This window comes from Drosophila busckii, chromosome 2R, assembly GCF_011750605.1.
Source record: "Drosophila busckii strain San Diego stock center, stock number 13000-0081.31 chromosome 2R, ASM1175060v1, whole genome shotgun sequence".
NCBI lineage: Eukaryota > Metazoa > Arthropoda > Insecta > Diptera > Drosophilidae > Drosophila > Drosophila busckii.
In genome coordinates, this window is record NC_046605.1 from 1,296,925 (window position 1) to 1,321,351 (window position 24,427).

The following is a 24,427-nucleotide window of genomic DNA, read 5'->3' on the forward strand; positions in this document are numbered from 1 at the left end:
CTTATTATTTTTTATTTCTAGTTGCTAATGTATTGTTTGCTACTCTCTTCATATAAAGTTATTAAAATTAACTTTGTTTAACGCACATTAATTACGCAACTTTTGCTAACTTTTTTAGCAGCATAACTGTCATAAATTCAGTTAGCAAAGTATATTGACGTCTGTTCGCGTTGCAATTAGCGAGCATTCACTGGCTGCATGACAGCATTGCGGCAGCCAAACGCGGCGTATGCGTTATCTAGACCATATAATTTTGTTTGATATCTATTGGCAGTTTTATAGACAAGCGAATGGGGCATAGAGAGCATAAGCAGCAGCAGCAAGGGACACGCCTGAGCGTGACAGGAAGCTATAAAGCGCTGACTGCAATAGAGGAGCGTCCAACGCAGAGAGGAGCAGCGAGTAGGAGCAGACAAATGCCTAAGGGAAGTAGCATGCATTGTGTGTGTGTGTGTATGTCTTTGTGTGTGTGTGTGGCAGCTGTGGCAAGTTAGAAGCAGCACACATAATGCATAAAAGAAACATAATCTGGGCAAAGTAGCGTTATTTGCAAAATGTGTTTAGACAAGGGAGCGCTTAGCCTAGGGACGCAGGACAATAGGGACACACACACACACATACATAGCTGAAAATAAAGGCTAGGCACACGCACACACGCAAATCAGAGTTATATTATTAACATGCCAAAGGGATTAGCATTGATTAAATATGAGAGAGCGAGCGCGCGTGAGTTGGCAATCAATCTGCTGTTTGTAGCAGCTGCTTATGCTGCCCAGCGGCGCTTGCGAAGTGGGCGTGGCATATGCATTGTATGTACAAAATCATTATCGCTGCTAAATTGTAAAAAAAAATCACAGCGACGAGCGCCCAAAGGGAGAGACTGTGGAGTCTTCAGACTTCGACTGATGCGTGCGCGCGATAAACTTCATGTTGCTGCCACGTCTTGCTGCTGGTAACGCGCCCCAAGGCCAATGTGCTGACCAGGCCAACAATACTAATTACCAGACTATGCTGCGTGTATCGTCTGTAGAGCTGCCAAGGAGTGTTGGTAAACGTTGTGCGCTTGACGCCATAGGGCGACAGGATCAGCAAGCAGCAGCAGCAGCAGTTGGCAGTTGCTTGTAGCTTTGCCACCTTCGTCCATAGACTACAGCGAGATGCAAACATGATATGCGAAATTGCAAATACGTGCAACGTTGCCGCAGCTTAAATGCTTGTTGCACATGCAACTCAACCACAACCTGCTGCTCTGGCTGCTGCTTCACTGTTTAGTAAGCGATTTTTTAATATGCTTAATGTGCATGCCTCGCTTGACAGCGGCATGAGTTAAGTGCAAGCATTTGCTCTCTCAATTTCTACAACAAACTAGACAAGACACAAACTCCCTTTAGCGCTTTGCCCCCCTCACGCTTGCTGCTCAATCAATTGCGGCAACAATTGCAAGTTGTTAACTGCGCTGCTGCTTGTTGTTTGTCGCCTGCGGCAGGCAGCAGCTAAAACTTGTTAGAAATTTTCTTAAGCGCTGCCAGCGTTTAAACATGTGTCTTCGATTTCGTGCTGCTGACCTAAAATGCTTAAACCTGCCTGTGCAGCCCTGGGAATTAGTTCTCAGTCTCAGCATGGAAGTCACAGCGCTAAGATTTGCAAAAACTGATTACACAGTAACAACAAAAAAACAAGTGGGCACATTAAAGTTGAGCGCAAGCAACTTTTATATACACTTTGACTATAGGATGAGCATGCCTATATTGAAAATTCGAATGTGTATAACTCATGCATCGCTCAAAACCATAACCAAGCGTTTTTGTAATTTTTTTTAGATTTTTAAATATTTTTTAATGGCTTAAAATCGTGTTTTTTCGTTTTGCGCGGGAGGGGGGAGTAAATAAAAATAAATAAAATAAAAGCGTTCGGGTTTGCATATAGGAGCACCTATATACAATATAGTTGCCTCTAGCTCTTAAGTTGCTGAGAAACAAACGCGGCTCATACAGACGGACTTGGCTATATCGCGACTCAGTTTTTCTCTTGCTCATTAAGTATATATATACTTTGTTCAGTCTGCCACGCCTTCTACTCCCTGTTACATACATGCGCACAACTTCATGATACCCTTTTTCCATTTCTTACAAAAATGTCAAAGTGTATAATAAATAAAAGTAAAGCAAAAGCAGCAGCTGCTACTCTGGCGCTGGCTGATGGATGTAGCGAGAAATGTGGAACTGATTTCAATATAAATATTAATGTTCTGCATTTGTTATGCCGACTGTTCAGACAAACGTAGCCAGCTAACTGTTAACTGTTTTTGCGCTTTAACTGAGCTTCGTTGCAATTTACACATTTATTTGTAATATATAAAATATAAAACCACAAAAATTTGTGTAGTTGTTTAACAGGCTTAGCTAAATAAACTGACTAAGGCTGATGGGCTTATGAATTTAATTGCAAGCTCAAGTAATCAAGCTAACTTACAATTTTAAATACAGCAAAATGTGCTTAAATTTTAATCTATGCAACTTTGCAGCGCTTAAGCAAAATCAATAAAATTTATTGAACTTTAATTTGCCAAAGATTTTATGCACAGAAGAAATTTATTTCGTTTTTGTAAGTCGATAGCCAAGCTTTAATTACTACATATATTATATTTTGTAAAATAATTAAGTTTGTAAATAAATAAAATAAATATTTATATAAAACATTAATCAATTTTGTAGAAATTACTAAACAATCAGCTACATATTTTATTCCCATAATTCGCTCAACTCAAAAGACACCCATGGGAGCTATTTATTTAAACAAAGCTCGCCAAATGAATTTATTAAAATTGATTTAAGACCTTATAATTTTCAATGCGCGCATTAAAATAGATTTATGTTAAAGCAAGCAAGTAATATATATTGCTTTGATTGCTCATTTCAAATTGTTAATGCTTTTTACATTGCTTTGTTTTAAATCCATCAAATAGATATAGCATGCTTTTCTCAATTCTAAATTGCCATAAATCTTTAGCAAAAAGAATATTTTTGTTTTAAATCCATCCAAGGCGATATATTTTTAAAAATTCTTCAACAAATTACTGCAGTCAACCTAAACAAACACCAAACTAGATTAATTCCCATAATTCCCTCAGCTCAAAAGACACCCAAGGGAGCTATTTATTTGGAGAAGGCTCGTCAAATGCATGAAATTTATTAAAATTGATTTAAGTCCTTCTAATTTTCAATGCGCGTAATCAAATAGATTTAAATAAATATTGCTTTGATTTCTCATTTCAAATTGTTAATGCATTTTAGCTTGATTTTTGTTTGTTTGGTTTTAAGTCTAACAAAGCAGTGAATATATTTTTAAATATGCTTCAATTTCAATTTTCAATTCAAAACTAAAGACAGTAATGCATTTTAGCTTGTTTTTTTTTTAAATCTAGCAAAGTAGCTACATTTTTGAAAATTCTGCAATTGCAGTCAAGTTAAATTCTCATGCATAACTCAAGTCTAAATCGCCATAAGTCGTTAGCACATCTAATTTATTCAAATAATTAAAATTGCTGCGTTGGAAACTAATGACAGTTATGCATTTTAAATTGTTTAGTTTTAAATCTATACAAGGTGTTATATTTTGGAAATTTCAATTGCAGTCAAGCTCAATTCTCATGCATTTCTCAATTCAACTGATTAAAATTGCTGCGATGAAAACTAAAGACATTTTAAATTGATTTTTAGTTTTCATCGCAGCAATTTTAATTGCATTTTAAATTGTTTTATATGAAAGGGAGTTTTATTTTTGAATATTTTAATTGCAGCTCAATTCACATGCATTTCTCACAATACTAAATTGCCCTTAAATCGTTAAGCAAAACGAATTTTAACTATTTAAAAGTTTTGTGATTCTATAGCGTGCTGCTTGCTTTTATTTCATTGTTTTAAAATTGCATTTGTAGCTGCTTCTTATTTTTAATGCCATGCGCTCTTTCATTTTAGTTGATTGCATTTCAATTCACCTGGCACAATTACAGAAAATAATGCACACAAGCTGCGCCAGCAGCTGCTGCGCCCAACCCTTAACTAAATTAATTAAAGCAGCAAGGAATTCTAATCAACTCAGGCTAGAGCAGCAGCAGCTGCTGTTGCCGACAGAGTACAAGTTGTAATGCTTGGATATTAAATATTAATTAAAAAGCGTAGCAACGAGAGAGACTCACCATCATCCTTGGCTGGCTGCTGCGGCGGTGGTGGCGGCGGCTGCTTCTTGACCAGCGGCGCTGCGACTTTCTCTCGTCGCTCCTCCGGATGCACAACGACGTTGTGGCGCACAGACTCCTCGACTTTGAGACGCGGTATCAGTTTGCGTGATCTGTGCTTTATGGTGGGCGGCACATCCGCCTCCTCGCGCTCCGGTGTAATCGCATGCAGCGCTGCTGCCAGCTCCTCTGCCGAGCTGGGCGCATTCTTAAGCGCCATGGCAATGGGATCTCCAGCGGCAGCACCACCACCAGTGCCAGTGTCCATGAACGAAGCGTAGCCGCTATTGTTATCCTGCGCAGCACGTCGACGTGTATCGTCCGTGTAGATGAGAAAAGCAATGCAAAACCAAATGGCGAGCATTAAAGCCACGAGCTTAACAATTGTGGTGGAGCGACGACGCCAAAGAAATGCCATGTTTGCTTTTAAATTGCTGTCTATGTGTGTGTGTGTGTAGTCAATTTGCTTGTCTGTCTATGCTTAAGGTTATGCGCTTGCTTGGCGCACGTTGCGTATGTGTAACATTCAATGTATGCAGGATATGTGTGCGGCTCTGATATGTCTGCTCAGTCTTGCTTCAAGTCAATTTCACAGTCTTCTCTGTTGCGCGTTCAACTGCAAATAGAAATTCAAAAATTATTAAACAATTCTTCTTCATTTACATTTAATTGCGGCCAAGGCTTTGCGGCATTAAGACATTAAATTGAAACGCAAATCGCATAATGACCGCATTAAGACTTAATATTGATTTTCGATTTTATGCTCCATGCACTGCAATTAAATTCAGCTGCCCCCAGCTGCCCCAACTGCTCATCTGTCTGTCTAACTGCCATGGCCATGTAAAGACACAACACAACACACGCAACTAATGTCAATATTATATAATTGCTGCAAAAACCGCACAACTTGCAGAATTTCTGCCGCCGCAATTTTGCCTTCAACTCAACTCAACTCACACGCTGCTCTCTGCCCGCTTTAGACAACTGATTGCCCTTTCATTTCCTTTCGGTTACGCTTCGCACAGCTTCAACTCACAGTCTCTGTATATGTATGTGTGTGTTTGTGTGTGTGTTTGCCAGGTAAATGACACGCCACTTGAGCTACGGCCCACAAGTCTAGCAAGTCTCTGGATCTATCTCAGTGCCCAGTCTCAGTCGCAGTCTCAAGTCAAGTGGCTGATGCCCCACAGCGAGCGGTTGCGTGCCAGTCTTGGCGCAAGAAAACCAAACGTTAATAGCAATAACTAAAGGCCCCACCATCTACATGTGTAGCCAACTTACAAAACAAAGCATAACGAATAGCTCATACTCTTTACTTACTGCAATAAGCGTTTAATATAATAATAAAAAAAATACTTTAACTACTTTAAAGTTACTTAGCGACTAACAAAATGTTAACGATATAGTGTAAATTTTATTGGCAAGCAAAGCAAAATTTTAAAAAGAATTTCAAAGCTCAGTAGAGGCGTTTAAAATTGTTTATGGCTTAGTCGAAAATTTTTTAATAATAATTTTGCTTTCAATATTTGCATTGTTCTATTTTTTTAAACATTTCAAAGCTCTGTATATTTAAGAATTTTCTAAGAATTTTTATAGCTTAGTAGAAATTTTACAATAATAATTTTGCATTAAATATATAAAAATATTTGCATTTTTCTATTTTTTTTAAGCTTAAGAGCGTTAAAGAATTTTCTATAATTTTTTATACCTTAGCAGAAATTTTTAAAAATAATTTTAGCATTGTTCAATTTTTGTTTTTGAAGCATTTCAAAACTTAGCATAAGCGCTTGAGAATTTTCTAAGAATTTTTATAGCTTAGCAGAAATTTTAAAATAATAATTGTGCATTAAATTTTAGCATTGTTCTATTTTGTATAAGCATTTCAAAGCTTAAGAGCGTTTAAGAATTTTCTATAATTTTTTATAGCTTAGCAAAAATTTTTAAACAATAATTGTGCATTAAGTATTTACTTTTTTTATTTTGCTTAAGCATTTCAAAGCTTAGCATAAGCGTTTAAGAATTTTCTAGGACTTTTTATAGCTTGTCAGAGCTCTTTAAATAATAATTGTGCATTAATTATTTGCATTGTTTCTATTTAAGTACTTTATTTTGCATTGACGGGTACATAGTTCTGTCTTTTTAGCTCTTTCTTCATTATAAACTAATTAGATTTGGGACAGCATTTAAAGCTGTTGAAAAATGTTTATATCCAGCAATTTGCAAAAATTGTTTTCAATTGACATAATTATTCAAAAGATATATGCAGCTCATTTGCATATCTCTTACTATGATTTATATCTTGGAATTCTATTCCTTTTTGGTATAATATTTTAAGTATTTATTAAGCGCATCGTATGGCGCTTTTATTTAAATTGAGATTTTGCTGCAAACTTGTTCTAAAGTTCATCACTTTAGCATCTGCATAAATATTAGAATGATATTCCCACTAGTTATAAAGATATAATGATTTACTTCTTTGAGTATGTTCAGAGCTATAACAGAAATAAATCATTATAAACTCTCTGCTACTGAAATGCGTCGATCAGACTGAATAAATTGTATTGCCAATATTGAAATTGATTTAATTTTAATTACTTCTATAAATGAATTTTAGTATTTCATATCAATACTTTAGTCTATCGACTATAAATTAATGTAAATCGCTTATTTAAACAAGCAATTAAGTTTATTAAATAAGCTAAGCTTAAGCATAAAGATTTTATTATGTTTGTTGCTATAAAAATTGATTTTAAAAATATAAATCAAATGTTTGCTGAGAGCTTCACAGTTAAACAAAGAATTCAACGACTCTAAAAAAAGAAACAAAGAGAGTAAGAGCAGCTCATAAGCCACGCTAACTAGCTAGAGTAGGTGCATTGAAAAACTAATAAACATTAAGTACGTTGCTGCGTAATCGACAGAAACCCAGTCAAGATCAGTTGGTTGTTGCTGTTTCTGTTGCTGTTGCGGCGAGTAACTAAAGCTTCGTTAGCGTCTTGGCCAGGCCAAGTAATTGAATGCACATGCAGCAAACAGTACAAGTTGCTGCCCCTTTGGGTTTATCAATTAGAGAAAGAGAGAGGGAGAGAGAGAGAGAGCAAAGCATAGATAGTTGTAGCTTTTGTTGCTTTGCTAACTAAGCGCAAAATTTTCTGCATGTGCATACAATAAATACAAGTTAATTACTTGGTGTGCCTTTTGTTATGGCTCGTTGGCTACAAGTGCCATCAACGGAGCTGCCAAGCCAAACGATTCGCCCTACGCTCGCTGTTTCCGTTTAGTATAAAGCGAGAGCGAGACAGTCTGAAATAGAAAGAGAGCGAACGCGCTGACAAAATGAAGCGATTAGAGTTGAGGCCAACTGAAGCTTTCAGTTAGAAAATTAAACTTCTAGTTGTACATTTTAAACAACAAATTTGTTATTTGTTATTTGCGCTGCGCTCTTTATTGAGTGTGGAGCGCGCTAATCGGCAATGAGAAACGCCGCAGCCATCAAACAAAATTACTTTTGCCAAAATAAATGTACACAGCCAACATACATTTCATTTATAATTGATGAGCATACGTACGATTCGTATAAATCGCTGGCATTTCAACGAATTTACAGCGCAAATTTGAAATTTCTTTTTGGCTGCTGCGTGCAGCATGCGAAATTTGATTTTAAATTGTTTATTAATTAAAATGCACGTCTTGTTTGCGGTGGCGTATGCGTAATGCTGCTACACTAAACTGTGTAAAAATATTCGTTGCAACAATTTGGTTTATGCATATCATAGCAGCGCTGCGGTTGGGCCAATTGTGAATTTCACATTTCATTTGCCAATTTCGAGTTGCAATTTCATTTGCCAACTTGAGTGGAAAATGCAGAAAACTAAATTAGAAGTGCAGCAGCATTTGGCTTTCATTTAATGATATGTGTAGCTTTTTATTAAAAAAGCAATTTCTATGTTCAAATTTCAACATGCACATGGCTTCTTTATTGTTGTGCTTGTATTTTTGGGCTAAGAGCGCATACAACTGCTTTTAATTAAAAGTGCTGAAGCTGGTTAAACATTTTAATAAAAAAGATGGACAGAAATCTTTTAATTTAAGGCACTAAGCATTTAAGCAGTGAGACTTTAAATTAAAAGTTAGTAAGAGCTGCATCTATAATTTATTATTAAAGAATTTTTAGCTTTAAGTTTCACATGTTTTCTTATTTTTTTGTTAGTATTTTCTAGTTAAACATTTAAAGCTGAGTGAATGAGACTCAATTAATATTTTGATAAAAGATATAGAAATAAATTAGATAAAAATCCTTAAATTTCACATTATTATTGCTTCGTCATATATTTGGCTATTCATATTTAGCTTTTAAATAAAAAATATATACTGAGCGCTGCTTAAAATCAAAAGTAAAGTAGAGCAGTATTTATAATTTATTATTAAAGAATTTTTAGCTTTAAGTTTCACATGTTCAATGCTAAATTATGTGTTTTATGTTTTTGTTTTTTTTTTAAATTTACTAATGATTTTATTTAGAACTCATTTTAAAGAGTTGCTGAGCGAGTTGAGAGAAGTGAATGAAGCTGCATCAATATTTTATTAAAGACAAATAGAAACAACAATATTGATTTTAAATTAAAGATGAAGGCACTTAGAATTTAAGTAACGCAGCTTAAAATCAAAAGTAAAGTAGAGTAGTATTTATATTAATTTTTTGATGAGCAAGTTGGGAAGAGGTTGGAGTAATATTTTAATAAAAAATATAGAAATAGTATAGATAAAAATCTTTAAATTTCACAACAATATTGCTACAATATTTTTTTTATATATTTAGCTATACATATTTAGCTTTTAAATAAAAAATATATATACTGAGCGCTGCTTAAAATCAAAACTAAAGTATAGCGTTATTTTTATTTTATTATTAAAGAATTTTTAGCTTCAAATTTTTACATTGCTGCATTATTTTGTTGTTGTTGCATTTTCTACTTAAGACCGTTTATAACTCCTTTTAATTAAAATTAGGTGCTGAGAGAGTATGAGAAATGAATGAGGCTGCATTAGTAGTTTAATAAAAATATAGAAGTAGAAATCTTTCTCATTAATATTGCTTTAGTATTTTTTTATATTTTCCCATTCATATTATGCTTTTTAAATAAAAGTGAGTGTTGCTTAAAATCAAAAGAAATTATATTAATACTATACTAGTATTTACATTTTATTAAAACTAAAGTATAGTAATTATATTTTATTATTTCTATCTTCAAATTTCACATGTACCATTTGCTTCATTATTTTTTTTGTTGTTATATTTTGTAGTTAAGGGCATAAGAACTCCTTTTAATTAAAAAAAAAAGTAGAGAGAGTATGAGAAGCGAATGAGGCTGAATTAATATTTTAATAAATAATATAGAATAGATAAAAATCTTTAAAATTTTACAATAATTTTTTTTATATTTTGCTAAACATAGTTTGCTTTTAAATCAAAAATAAATACTGCTTAAAATCAAAAATGAAGAAGAGCTGGATTTATATTTTAATATTAAAGAATTTATAGCTTTAAGTGTCATAATAAATATTCATAATTAGTTTTACTTTTATTCCTATTCGATTGATTCAAAATAATTTGCTTAGAATGCATTCTATTTGTAATCATTTTATAGAAAATATATAGAATCTATATTCTATATATTTTCTATATTTTATTTGCAGCTCCGCTCTAATCATTTTGCCACTCGTTGCAATCAGCTTCAACTTCCACGTCAACATAAAAAAATAATTATATGTTTATCAGTCGCACTTCAATGAGCTCACAGCTCGCAGCAAGTTGAGTTGACAGCCTAACAACATAATAAATTTAAGCAAACATTGTAAACAAATTGCGAAGCTGCGTTGGCCAAAAAATTAATGACAATTGTGCAGACACATGAATTTTGTATACACAGGTGCCCCAGTTAGCTCTGAGCTTATCAGCGAATAGCAACAATAACAATTATAATAAAAAACAACAACAATTGTTTGGCAAGGCGGAAGCGGCTGGAAAATTAAAAGATATGCGGCTGACAGCTTTGGCTCGTAACTCGCTCGATAAGCAGCTCGACTGGCATTGTTACCCACATTTCAAGCAGCCCGCCCACTCCCCTCTACCACTCTCTGTATTTATCTATGAGCACGACACTCTCTGGGGCTTGTTTGCTTTATCGCATTGCTAATTGAGTGATAAGCGCTGCGCGCGCAATTTGTGTGTTTTTGGTTCTGAGAAATACAAGACTCAATTTTAGAAACTGCTTTGGTTCCTCAATGTGATAAGATAAACTTTAATTGAATTCGCTGTCTCTCTGTCTCATTTATCAAAGTCGCCCAAATAATTGTTGGCATAATTAGACGCACATTTAACTGCAAATTAAGCCACAACAACAGCGAAACTAAAAGCAAAACGCAACATGCAAAAAAAAAAGTATAAAATTGTTAAGCATCGTTTGGCATTTAAGCCAAATGAATTATTACAAAAGCTCGGGCGGTAGAAAAAGTCCAAGTCTGCATTTTTCCTCCCAAGAAAAACTTCATTGTCGCGCGGCGAATAATTTTTCTCTGTGCGCCGCTTTTCTTCTTAGCAACTTTTTGTTACTTTCGCATACTTTTGCTCTGCTACGCTTCAGACTTTAGCGCCAAAGCTACGTTGATCATTTGTCATTTTCTTATGCAAAAACTTTTGTCCACTTGGGGAGTGGGGGGTGGTGGGTGGTGCGGCTACGCGCTGATGCGCATTTTCATGGCAGTTTATTATGATTATTATTTATGCAGACTTAATCCGCAGTTATTAAAACGCAGCCTCCCTACCATTCATCTCTTCTTCTTCTTGCTCTTCTCAGAGTTTAATATTCATTTGCATTTCAAGCCCAAGCCGCAAAATTTTAGTTCCTTAATGAGTTGCGTGCGCGTCTTGCCAAAAATGAAGAAAACTTTTCCTAAGCAATTTCAATTTCAGACAATTTCAATGGTTTTGCGAGCGGGGATTGGGGGGACAAGCCACAAATTGTGCACTGTGCAAAAAACTTCAAGATGCAAATGAAATTAATTTAAATAAACTTGCTAACTCAGTGAAGTTGGCAACGCGTTGACAGTTAATTTGGCTAAAAGGCAGCGCGTATTCAAAAATTCAAAACAAACTTAGTTATCAAAATTAAGTTAGAAATTATATTAAATTTCTGAGTACTAAACACAGCTAAAACAAGCGTAGGCGTTAGTTGAATTTTAGAAATATTTTATATAAAAATAAATAAATTGCAGTGCAAAGCAAATTGCTTAAATTACAAATAGATGTATTATCCAAAATATTAATATTAATTTAAGCAACATTTATTTTATGCATTCATAACATTTATTTTATTTTTGTAATTTTTAAACTTGATAAGAGTAGAAAGAAGAAATATTTCTATTAAAATACTGCACTCTTTATAAATATATTTTATAAAAAATAAAGTAACGCATAAAATATTTTTATTATTTTATTTTTGTATTAGAAATATTTCAATTAAAATACTGTACTCAATGCAAAGCACATTGTTTAAATTAAAATTCATTATGAATAATATTAATTTTAATTTAAGCAAAGTTGGCCTTGCATTGTGTGCAGTTTAAGTGTGAACAAGTGGACAGGTTAAAGTTGGGCGCCACCAACTTTTAAATACACTTTGACTAGGGCATCGCGGCACACACATGCATGCACTACATACACACAAAACAGCGAACGCGTCACAGCTCGTTTTCGCTGAAGCGCCAGCAGCGACGGCGCCCCTGCGTCGGCAAAGCGACGTTTGTATGGCCGCAGCAAACGTGCACCCGCTGTCTACATTTTATATAATGAAAAATGTCATAATTCCTAAAGTTTTTAAATCCGGATCGTTCTGAAAATTTTTTTTTCACAATCTGTCAAAAACATGACTAGGCAATTTTGTGATTTATTTCAAGATTTTTAAAAAGTTTTTGTACTGCTGATATATCGTTTTTTCGATTCGGGGAGGGGGAGGAAATAAAAAAAATAAAAATAAAAGCGTAGTGTCCTGGATTTAGAGGAGCACCTACATAACAAATTTGGTTGCTCTAGCTCTAATAGTTGCTGAGGAAGCGGCAGAAATGTGCCGGACGGACGGACGGAACGGACGTACGGACGGACGGACAGCGGACATGGCTATATCGACGCAGCTCGGTCGAGCTGAACAAGAATATATATACTTTATAGGGTCTGCCACGCCTCCTTCTCCCTGTTACATACATTTGAGCAACTTCATAATACCCTTTTTTTATTTTTTACAAAAATGTCAAAGTGTATAAAAATAATGTTACGTATAAAATATTTTTATTAATTTATTTTGTAATTTTTTGTCAGACTTAAGAAATATTTTTAATAAAAATTTAAATATTGCACTCAATGCAAAACACATAATTAAATATTTATTGTGCTAAATATTTAATTTAGGCAATTATATTTACATTGCGTGCAAATTCATGAGAATTCTTGTTGCATTTAAAATATTCTTATTATTTTATTTTTGTAATTCAGCTTTAATAAGGCAAAGAGAAGAAATATTTTTTTTTAATAAATCAAAATATTGCACCCAATGCAAAGTAAAATTAGTCTCACTATATATAAATATTTTGAAAAATTTTATTTTCGTAATTTGTCAGAGCTTTTTTAATACTAAAATCAAAATGTTGCAACGTAAAATGTTTAAAAAATAAAAATTAGTTTCATAATGAAAAGTCTTCATTTTAATATGTATAAAATATTTTTATTCATGTATTTTTGTAATTTTTGCCTGACCTGAAAATGTATCAAGTCTGACTTGATAGAGTAGAAATATTTTTTGTAGTAAAATCAAAATATTGCACTCAATACAAAGTAAAATGTTTAAATTAAAATTAGTTTCATTATGAAAAATATTGTTAGGCATAAAATATTTTTTTTAATTTATTTTTGTAATATGCCAGAGCATTTTAATAGTAGAATCAAAATTTTGCACTTAAAGGCAAAGTAAAATTTTTAAATTTCTATATTTGCAGCCTTTTTATCTTATTTGTTTTGCTGTCAGCTTATAAAAGTGAAAGTGCATTTTAGTTAAGCCTGCTTATCTTTTTAGATAAGCCTGTAGATTGAAGTCTTATATATAGTTTTTTATAAATACACTGCAATCTTTTGTTAAGCAATTTGCTGTGTAGCTGGGCGCTGATTTATTATTATTACTATTTTTTGGTTTGTGCAAAATTGGAAATAATGCGCGCTGTGGCTCTGATTTCGAATTATGCGGCGTGTCAGCAAAGGTCACCGCAGCAGACGTGCAACAAAGTAAAGCCACAGCGGCTGATGATAAAGCTGAAGCTGAAGCTGAAGCTAAAGCTAATGATAATGATGATGATAATAATGAAGAAGAAGCTGCTGTAGCTACTTCTAAAGTTGCAGCCAAGCAGCGAAACGTGTTTGCTGCAAGAAGCAGGAAATGTATGTTGCACACACACACACACACACACACACACACGCATGCAGAACGTAGCTAAAGGAGTACGTGTTGTTGTTGTAAAGAAAGTTGCCATGAAGAGAAAATTTAATCAAAATATTTGCACATCCGCCAAAGCGAGAAGCTGCCAAGCTGCGACTAGAATTACCAGTATGGATGCCATTGCCATGACGACAACAACAGCAGCAGCAACAACAACAGCAGCAACATTAGCTATAGGCTAACAACTTGCAGCTCCTTTTGGTTATTTGGTGCATTGGCTTGGCTTTGGCATCGAAACCAGTCAAACCTCATTGCCAAGACACATCTGCTGAGGCTGCAGCAACACGATTCACATTTTGGAGCAACATGAGCAACAACTCCTTGTTGTTGTTTTGTGTGTCTTTGACAATTATTTACCGTTGGCGCTTAACTGTTAATTTAACCTCAATACCAATTCCAATTCCAAGCAATTGCTGCATGCCACGCATTTTTTTGTAGCTGCATCCTGGCCGACTCTATGACTAACATATCAAACTAATTAAATGTTTTTTGTTTCGCTGCTTTAATTGTTGCCTATTAAATTGCACTTAGCCGAGTTGGCTAAAAGAAAAGCAAAATAAATCAAACAAGTTTTCACTGCAACTTAATTGTGCTCAAGGTCAAAGTTCAAGCGTAGAAATCAATTGTGCATTTGCATAATGTTGCATGCCACAATACAATTGCTACTTGCGCAGCACTTTAGTTGCAGCAACTCCCCATTGACTCGACCCCAATATTTTATTTGTTTGGCCAACAGTTTTGCCGCATCTTTGAACTGTTTTTTACGTTTGCTACCCACACACACACAGACACACACATAGACAGTTTAAGTTTCATTTCATTGCTTGGCTGCGGGCCAGCAACTTTTGCTTGCAAATTGAATAAAAAACTAATTCTCCAACTATTTCTTTTTGGCTGCTGCTACTCGCTACGCATAAATCCCAAAAGTTATCAACGCTAATTTTGTTTATGCAGCATGCGGCGCTTAAAAATTAATAAATTCTGCAGGCACCAGGCGCCAGCCAAAAGCAAGTTAAGCTCATAAACAGATTTAGATTTAATCAAATGATAAACCAACCACAGGCAGCATCGGCGTCGCTCTCAAACATAAACTCAATATATATTTCAATGCTGGGCTGCTCTTATTTCTCAGCTTCCTTTTTGTGTGCAATGCTCATGGGCATGGAAAAATGCTTTTAGCTTTCAGTATAAACTATCAACAGCTGCCAGTCCCACCCACTAACCCCAGCTATGCTCATAACTGTCCCCTTGTAATTCTGTTGGGTCAACAACATAAATTAGCAGCGAGCGCCAGCAATATTCGAATGGCCAACAAAATTGTTTCATTTCATTGGCTGTTAGTAATTTTTTATGACAAACATTAAACAAAAGCGCTTTATACACATTTAATAGTGCGCCACTGGTTTTGGCTTAAACAAATCTCTTAAGCTTCGCACACTCTGAACTTGAACTTGACATTGGTCGCAACTTTTTATAGTCACACGTTGCCTAAGCAAACTTACAACTAAAAATAACTAAAAAGAAAAATCAATAGTTTCGTTTTCTTATGCAAATTCTTGTGTCGCTGCTTATAAAAAAAGGCATTAAGGTCAATCTTAGCAGCAATAGTTGGCCATGTTGGTATACAAAAAATTCCTATAATTTTTATAGTGCATATTCAGAATTTAAATGAAATTATTTTTATAATATATTTTAATATATTGCATTGAAACTGTTTTTATATGTTTAAGCAAATTATTAAAAATTTATAAATATTTTATTCATGCATAAGAAACTATTGAAATATTTAGTTTTTAGATTTCAATTGTTTTTAAATGATTTCTGCATGAAATTTTGGCTACAATATATTTAAGCAAATTAGTAAGCGTAGCTAAAAAATATTATAAAGCCAGTTATGTAAATAAAAAATCATGTATGGAAACTATTGAACTATTTACATTTTGATATTTTAGAATTTACACAAAAGAATTCAGAACGTTTATTAAATTTTGGGCTTCAATATATTTAAGCAATTTAGTAAGCAAAGCTAAAAAATATTTATAAGTCAGTTATGTAATAAAAATTGTGTGGAAACTATTGAAGAAATATTTACATTTTAACATTTTAGATTTCACATAAAAGTATTTCAAATAAATTCAAATAAGTAGTATTTACTTCAATTAGCAATAAAATATTTAAAATATTTATTTATTTATGTTAATAAAAAATAATGTAACATGTATGGAAACTGTTGAAGAAATATTTACATTTTAAATGTAACACAAAGTATTTCAAACGATTTCTGTAGGAAATTTGTGCTTCAATAAAATTTAAATTAAAGCAAATTATTAAGCAAATATAATAAAAATATTTCTAAGCCAGTTGTGTAAATAAAAAATCATGTATGGAAACTATTGAAATATTCACATTTTCAATTTTTAGAATTTACACTGAAGTATTCCAAACGTTTATAAATAATGTTTGTATAAAATTTGAGCTTTTAAATATTTGAGCAAAGCTAAAAAAAATATTTATAAGCCAGTTATGTAAATTAAAAAATATTGTATTGAAACTATTTGTATTTTCGCAATTTTTAATTTACATTATTTACCTCAATTTCTTGCTGTATGCCTAAACGTTTTTAATTGATTGCTGTATGAAATTTGGCCTACAATATATTTAAGCAAATTAGTAAGCAAATAAAATAAAATATTTGTTAGCAAGTTATGTGAATAAAAAATAATGTATGGAAACTCAAATGAATATTTACACTTTCACGATTTCCATTTACATTATTATTTACCTCAATTTCTTGCTTGGATTTCTAAACGTATGAAATGTATGAAATTTGTGCTTCAATCAATATATTTAAGCAAATTAGTAAGCAAAGCTAAAAAATATTTATAAGCCAGTTATGTAAATAAAAAAAATTATTTATGCAAACTATTGTAGAAATATTTACATTTTCACACTTTTAGATTTTTACTTAAAAGTATTTAAATTAAATTTAAATAAGGTATTATTTACTTCAATTTCTTGCTGTATGCCTAAACGTTTTTAATTGATTTGCTGTATGAATTTTGAGCTTTAATATATTTAAGCAAATTAGTAAGTTAAGCTAGCAATAAAGGCAAGTACTTAAACTCTTATGCCATTTACTTTCAAAATATATATTTAATAATTTTCTTGCGCTAAATTGAATGCCTCAAATCTATTTAACAGTTGACTTAACCAATAAATTGCCTTTAAGCTGTCTATATATTATTTGTTGCTGCTTCAATACAATAAATATAAACATTGCCTGGGCCATTAAATGAAGCATAAACATTACGGCAGCTGTCGTTGGTGCTTGATGTTAGTTTGCAGCTGAGCTGGAGCTGAGGATGAGACTGGAGACTGAGCTGTGGTCGGTCGGCAGCTCGTTAGCCTCAATGCAGTGGCAGCAACTAGAGCTGGAGTATGACTGGCTCTAGGTATGCGGTGCGACATAAAACTGTCAAAAAGTCGCCTATATAAATCGCTAAACTAAATGCCTTTCATAGTTTAATGTCACCTCGAGGGATTTGAGCAGAAGAAGCTGCAGACTGGGCGACGACGAGTAGCAACTTGCAACTGTCGTTTTCGGTGTGTCCTGCTGCACTTGCTTGTCATTAAAAGCGCATGAATTATGCAGTAGACCAACTGAACTAGTTGCAAGTTCGCTCTCTGCCGCTCTCTCGCTTTTGTTGTTTGCTATTTGTTGTTTTAATTAACTAATTAAGATTTTTCTATGTCGCGCTGCCTTGTCGCTGCCTCTGCTTGGTCTACTAAGGACCCAATTAACCTTTTATGGACATCAGCGAGCCAGACAATGCGCTACCAAGAACAAATGCACAATGCCCCTTTATGTTGCCTCTCTTTGTTGCAAGACATACTTGGCGCGCCATACTTGGCGCTTATTAGTTTTGCACATAAATTCCACGCTTGACATTTTGCCAATTTGTTTAACTTTTACTCACCTGCTTAGGTTTGCTTATCAATTTGCTGATAACTGACGCCAGCTGCAATGACCAAAAAACAATAATTATTAACCTTTAATTTAGTTTTGCTGACAAACAACATAATTAACAATAAATAATTGCGGCGGCCACAGCATTTTTCAATTAAATTATTGCGCGTTTATGCAAATTATATTTGCAACATTTTGTTGCAAGTAATTATGAATGGCGTGCGAAAAATTTTCACAAAAGCTAATTAAAGTCAATAAATTTTGCGCGTGTGAAAGAAATTAATAGTTTCAAAATTTGTTATAATAATAAAGTTAACGCGATGAATTTTGGTCAAGTTGCAAAAAAAAATGTTTTAAAAGCAAATTAAAATATTTGTTAATGCACATATTTTTATGTATAGTATATATATTAGTTAATTGCTATTAAAGTGTTAATGCAGTTATTTATATTTATTGTTTATGGCTGTTAACATATAACAAAGAAATGTATTTAATTGCTATTAATAGTTTAATGCACATATTTATATTTATAGTTCATTGCTGCTATATTAATATATAATTTAATTGCTAACAAAATTTTAATGCACATATTTTTTATAGCTTATTGCTGCTATATTTATATATACAAAGAAAGCTGCTCTCTCTCTCTCTCTCTCTCTGTCATTTTTGACTTATTTCAGAAAAAGCTAAAATATTCTTATATAAAAGAAATTAAATTAAAACAGATATTATTTATAGTTTATTACTGCTATATTTATATATAATTTAATTTCTATTAAAATATTAATTTTTATAGTTTTTATATAATTTTTATTATTGGTTTTGTTTTAGTAAAAGGCAGAATAATATTTTATTTAATAAAAAGAAATTAAGACAATGCAGATATTATTTATAGTTTATTGCTGATAATATTTAATTGCTTTTAAAACATTAATGCACATATTTTTTATATATATAAAGAAAGCTACTCTCGCTGTCATTTTTGATTTGTTTTAGTAAAATATTTATTTCAAAAAGAAATATTTTTATAAAAAGAAATTAAGTTAATGCAGATATTATTTATAGTTTATTGCTGATATGTATATATTATTTAATTGCTATTAAAATATTAATTTTTTATAGTTTATTGCTGCTATATTTATATATATTTATATAGCAAGCTGCTCTCGCTCTCATTTTTTGATTTGTTTTAGTAAAAGCTAAGCAAATATTTTTATAAAAAGAAATTAAGTTAATGCTGCTATTATTTACAGTTTATTGCGGATAATATTTAATTGCTTTTAAAACTTTAATGCACATTTTTTTAATATTTATATATGTAAAGCAAGCTGCTTTCTCTATTATTTTTGATTTTGTACAGCAAAAAGCTTAAATATTTTTATAAAAACAAATTAAGTTAATGCAGTTGTTATTTATAGTTTATTGGCGACTTTACGCTCTCTCTTTAAGCTTAGCTACACTAAAAAAGGTAATATAATATTTTTATGAAAAGAAGTTAATTTCCTGTTTGCACATTCTGAAAAAAAAAGTTCGCACTTTTTTTTCTTATGACACTTAAGGCCAAGCTGAACCGGTTAGCTTGGCTGTCAAGGTGCACAACAGCGCAACAAAAAAGAAAAAAGAATGAAAAACAAGAGCAAGCAACAAATACTTGCAGATAAAAATCGCATGACGCTATCAACTTCAAGTATCCAGTGACAATTTTGTTGCCCCAGCTACATCTTCATGTGGGTGTTGGCCAAGTGCACAAATATGTGTGGAATGTACACACACACACACATGCATACATGCATACTTTTTCAATCAAGTTACAGCCTAATTGGCATGTCTGCCAAAAACTAGACGTATACGTAATTTATGTATTTCATCAAAGTTCGCTGCCTAATCAAACTAATTAATTAATTTGAATTGGCAGCCTGACACATAAGAAGTTGCCAGCTAATTAATTTAGCCAGCAGCTAGCACTTTGATTTGCCAAAATATATACGCACATATATATATTTGTTTAGCTGTCAGCAGTTGGCTACTTGTAATGCGCTGTGCCCACCACAGTTAAGAGGCTTATAAACTTGACAACAAATTTCGCACGCGTTGGGCCACCAAGCGCGACAGCCAACCACAATGGCAATCAGTTCAGCCAAAATAATGAGAGATTTATGTATTGACAGTTCATTAAATTTATGTTTCCAACCCCCCCGCGCGCATCGCTATAAAGCAAAAGCTGCTTATATAAAAACCACAAGAGTTTGGTTGCGCTATTACAAGCGCCAAAACAAAAGCAGAATTTAATGTAAAACGCACTCAAATTAAATATTTAAATAAATTTACAACCTTTAGCGTGCTTTGAAATTTACAAATTCAATTCATTACTTTGTTGTTTAGTATTAAAAAACAGAATTCAATTCCATCAGTTAATTTAAATAAGAATAGCAACTTTCTTATAGCAAAGTATTTCAAAAAATTATTACGAATTTTGCTTACGCAGTTTAAAATTTTTATAGCAAAAGAAATGTCATAAAATTGTTTAAATAAAAGTTTTAATAAAATTTGCTGTAGATTTATTTAAGTAAGTTATGCAGCTAACTAGTTTATTATTGTATTAAAAACTTGACTTCAATGCCTTAAAATAACTTTTCTTTATACTATTCTCTCAACTTTCTTATAGCGCAGTATTATTAAATTTACTTTATATATCGTTTTCATATAAAAAAGAAATGCCTTAGAATTATTTTTAGATCAAGTTTTATAAAATTTGCTGTTGATTAATTTATCCAAGCTATGCAGCTAACTAGTTTATTATTAAAAGCTCAAATTCAACGCCCCAGCTAAGTAAAATAACTTTTCTATATAGTATATACTTTACTTTTCTATGGCGAAGTATTTTAAAAATTATTGCGAACTGTGCTTAGGGCAATTTAAAAATTTTCATAGAAGAAAGAAATGTTATAAAATTATTTTTAAATTAAGTTATGCAGCTAACTAATTTATTATTGTACTAAAAACTTGTATACAGTGCCTGAGATAAATAAAAGAACTTTTCTATATACTATTCTTTCAACTTTCTCATAGAATTATTAAAATTTTTTTATTAGTCTATCGTCTTCATAGAAAAAATATCATAAAATTCTTTTTACATCAAATTTACTGTAGATTTATTTAACTGAATTAAGCATCTAACTAGTTTATTATTAAAAACTCGAATTCAACGCTTTAGCTAATTTAAATAAATTTTCTATATATCTTATCGCAAATTATTCTACAAATTATTACGAATTTTGCTTACGCATTTTATAATTTTTATAGAAAAAAGAAGTGCCATAGAAATATTTTTAAATCAAGTTTTATAAAATTTGCTGTTTATTTATTTATCGAAGCTAACTAGTTTATTGTTGTATTAAAAACTCGCATTCAATGCATTAAAATAACTATTCTCCCAACTTTCTTATAGCATTACTCAAAGTTTGTTTATTTTCATTCTTATATAAAAAAGAATTCTTTTTACAACAAGTCTTATAAAATTTACTTAACCGATTTATGCAGCTAACTAGTTTATTATCAAAACCTCGTATACAAAGCCTAAGCTAATTAATAGCAACATTTGTATTCTCGCTCAATTCGCTGCTCAACGTTAACAATTCTTTCAACTTATGCTCAGTTGTTTTTTTATTAAAGAACCACTTGAATTTTCGTGCTTAAGCAAACTTTTGTTTATTAACCATAAATGGCGTAAATTATTTGTTAATGCTGGCAAAACTGTTGTACGCTATAAATAAATATAAAGTACATAAACAAACTGCCCTCTGGGGAGATCTCTTGGCTGCTTGTTTATTTGCTTTACGCTTTGAGGCGGTGTCTATTGGTTGCTCTTGAGGCGTTAACCCATTAAGTTACATGGATATGATTTATATCAGTTAGCTGGCAATTCATTCATTTCATACGTCTTGATTAAACGCAATTAATTGCAGCAAATTGCGGATACTCGTAAATCGAATTGTTGCCATACTCTCAATCCCATCACCACTCCCCTTCACTCTCACAGTCTTTTCACCTTTAGCAATCTGTCGCTGTTGACTGTCCATCAAGCCCGCAGTGAAGGTCATTTGCATATTTATGCTAGTTGCTGTTGCTGTTTCAGTTTTTATTGATGCCGTTGTACACGCAATCGCTTCTTTTGAATATTAATAAAAATTTACATAGTTGGCTAACCAGTTTCCAATTTCCAGTACTCTGCGCATTTTTCTGCTTTTGCTTGTGTGTGTTGCCGGCACAACAATTTCTGTGTATTTTGGAATTTGGTAGAGCTGTGTGTATTTTATGTTTATTGATTTCGTGTAGCGCGCACGCCTTGGCTATGATTAAAGCTTCTGCTACGAACTTAAACACAGTCTATAAATATTTGCTTAATCAGCGTTAAGTTGTTAAAAGTCTTTGGCGAGTTGTCTTACAACATTTAAGAAGCGCAGACAAAGCGGAAATGCACTTTTCGACAAATTTATGGGCTTGGAAAAATTCAGCAGCGCAGACGCTGATAAATTGCAACAAAGTTTTGCTAACTAATCAGCCATAAAACATTTGCTGGGACGTTTAAAGAACAAAGCGCAAGTTAAGTTAAATTTAAAATTGTTATTTACTCTTTTACTAAATCAAAGCAGCCTAAACAATTTGCCAAAGGGCTGTAGTCAAGTGTTGCCATTTTAGCTATTTAATTGCTAGCTAGTTTTAGTAGTTTTGAAACTAGAATGCTTTAGCTAGAAATCGAAAAATTATTTGATTACATTTGTAACTTTTGTATTTTAATTACAATAAAATAAACAATACCATTTTTTAATAAAAATCATTCTTTTATTTACTAATATTTAGTTCAATTTAAGTATTATATTGTTATTTTAACATGGTAAAAAATGTAGCTACTTTTTGTTAGCTTTTAATTTTATGTTAAGCTATTTCTAGCTATTTTTAATTGAATCGGACTACTTTAGCTATGGAAATTCAGGCTAAATACATGTTTAGCTATTTCTTGCAATTTTTTAAATTATATCTTGCCAATTTAGCTTAGAAAATTCTTGCAAAGTATTTAGACAGCCGAGAAAGAGAAGAAAAAGATAAAGCAAGTGCTCTTTTATAAAAAATATATAAATATGGTATAGTAATATAAATATAGTACTATATAGTAAATATTTTATAAGCACCCAACTGTATAAATGAGCATTTGATCAATTGTTGTTACTTAAACTTGTTAATTTAACATGGAAAATAATTTTAGCTAATTTTTTAGAGTTTTTTATTTTGTTTTTAGCTATTTCTAGCAACTTTTTGATTAAATCTAGCTATTTTAGCTCAGAATATTTAGGCTCAATTTATGTTTAGCTATTTCTGCCAATTTTTTTTAATTAAATCTACCTTTTTGAGCAAAGAAAATTTAGGCTAAATACATACTTAGCTATTTCTAGCAAATTTTTTAAATTAAAACTAGCTATTTTAGCTGAGGAAGTCAATAAGAAAGAAACTTGAGAGATAAAATCAAGCGAACTAAATTTTAATGAAATTCTGAAACTGAATTTAAATTGTAAACTGAAACACTAGTATAAGTTACAAGGGCTGGACAAGCGCTTGCTTTGAATACTTCCAGTGCTTAAAATTTTTTATAAATCAATAATTATTGTAATGTTTATTGAGAATCTTTTTTGTAGTGCAGCCAAATTGAAAAGTCGTGCCAGATATGCTTACAAAATTATAAAAAAAATTACATTTAAATATACAAAAAACTGAATAAAGCTTTCAATATGCGCGAAGAACAAATCTCGAACTTGAAGTTAATCAAAAAAGCTTTTAGTCCAAGCGTTTTAACAACAAAACACAGAAAGCAATTGCAAATGTAAGTAACGCGTTGAGCATAAAATTGTGGGCGAGAGAGCGAGAGCTTAATAAACTTTTACGTCAGCAAAGTCCGCTTTTATGTCTAGTAACAAATGCAATTTGTCTTGGCTTAAGGCAACACACACCAACACACACACACACACAAAATGAAGATTCATCGAGCACTTTACGTGCTCTATCGATTTTATGGAATGTCATTGTTGGTTGTGCTGTTTGGCCAAATAAAAAAATAAGAAATAAAACAGCACAAAATTTAATTACAAGGCAATAAAAAAGGACAATGGATAAACAGTAAAAAAAAGAGAGAAATAAAAATGCCAGAGCAAGCGCAAAAAATGCGAATTATTTGCAGCAAGTTGCAAGTTGCAGCGTGAGTCGTGTCTGCTGAGTGAATTCAAGAAATTGCAATTCATGCAATTTGTGTGTTCACGTTGCAATCAGCGAAACTGTTTGATTTATGTGCTGCAGCTAATTTTTCAAAAAAAAATCATATACAACAAACTCGACATTAAATTAATCATAGTTGGGGCTAGCGCAGTCGTCTTCACAATCAATAACTCAAAATCAATTGCAGACTCGCCAGTTTCTATATAAAGCTTGTAATTATACAGGCGAGTACCTTGGCCCTGTTCCTGTTCAGCCTGCAATCTCTCAGTCTCTCAATAAACGAGCTTACAACTTCATTATGCAGCGTGGCATGCATAACTTTTGTGTGTGTTTTTTTTATCACGTACACGTTGCAATTTTTATATTTGTTTCAAACTGCAAATTAGCATGAATTTACTAATTAGCTCTGATTGTTAA

General features: G+C 32.3%; 1 protein-coding gene across 3 annotated transcripts in view; it reads right to left on the minus strand.

The window, feature by feature from the left end:
• Window positions 1–24,427, minus strand: part of LOC108596770 (putative polypeptide N-acetylgalactosaminyltransferase 9) — a 75,081-nt gene that overhangs the window by 37,542 nt on the left and 13,112 nt on the right. For 2 of the 3 annotated variants that reach the window (XM_033293368.1, XM_033293367.1), the window contains exons 2-3: window positions 17,757–17,798; window positions 4,199–4,853 (exon numbers count right to left, since the gene is read on the minus strand). In XM_033293368.1, the coding sequence (XP_033149259.1) occupies window positions 4,199–4,655 (457 nt within the window). In that variant the 5' untranslated portion in view covers window positions 4,656–4,853; window positions 17,757–17,798. The remainder of the gene's footprint in view (window positions 1–4,198; window positions 4,854–17,756; window positions 17,799–24,427) is intronic. The other variant, XM_017982866.1, reaches the window with a different exon arrangement.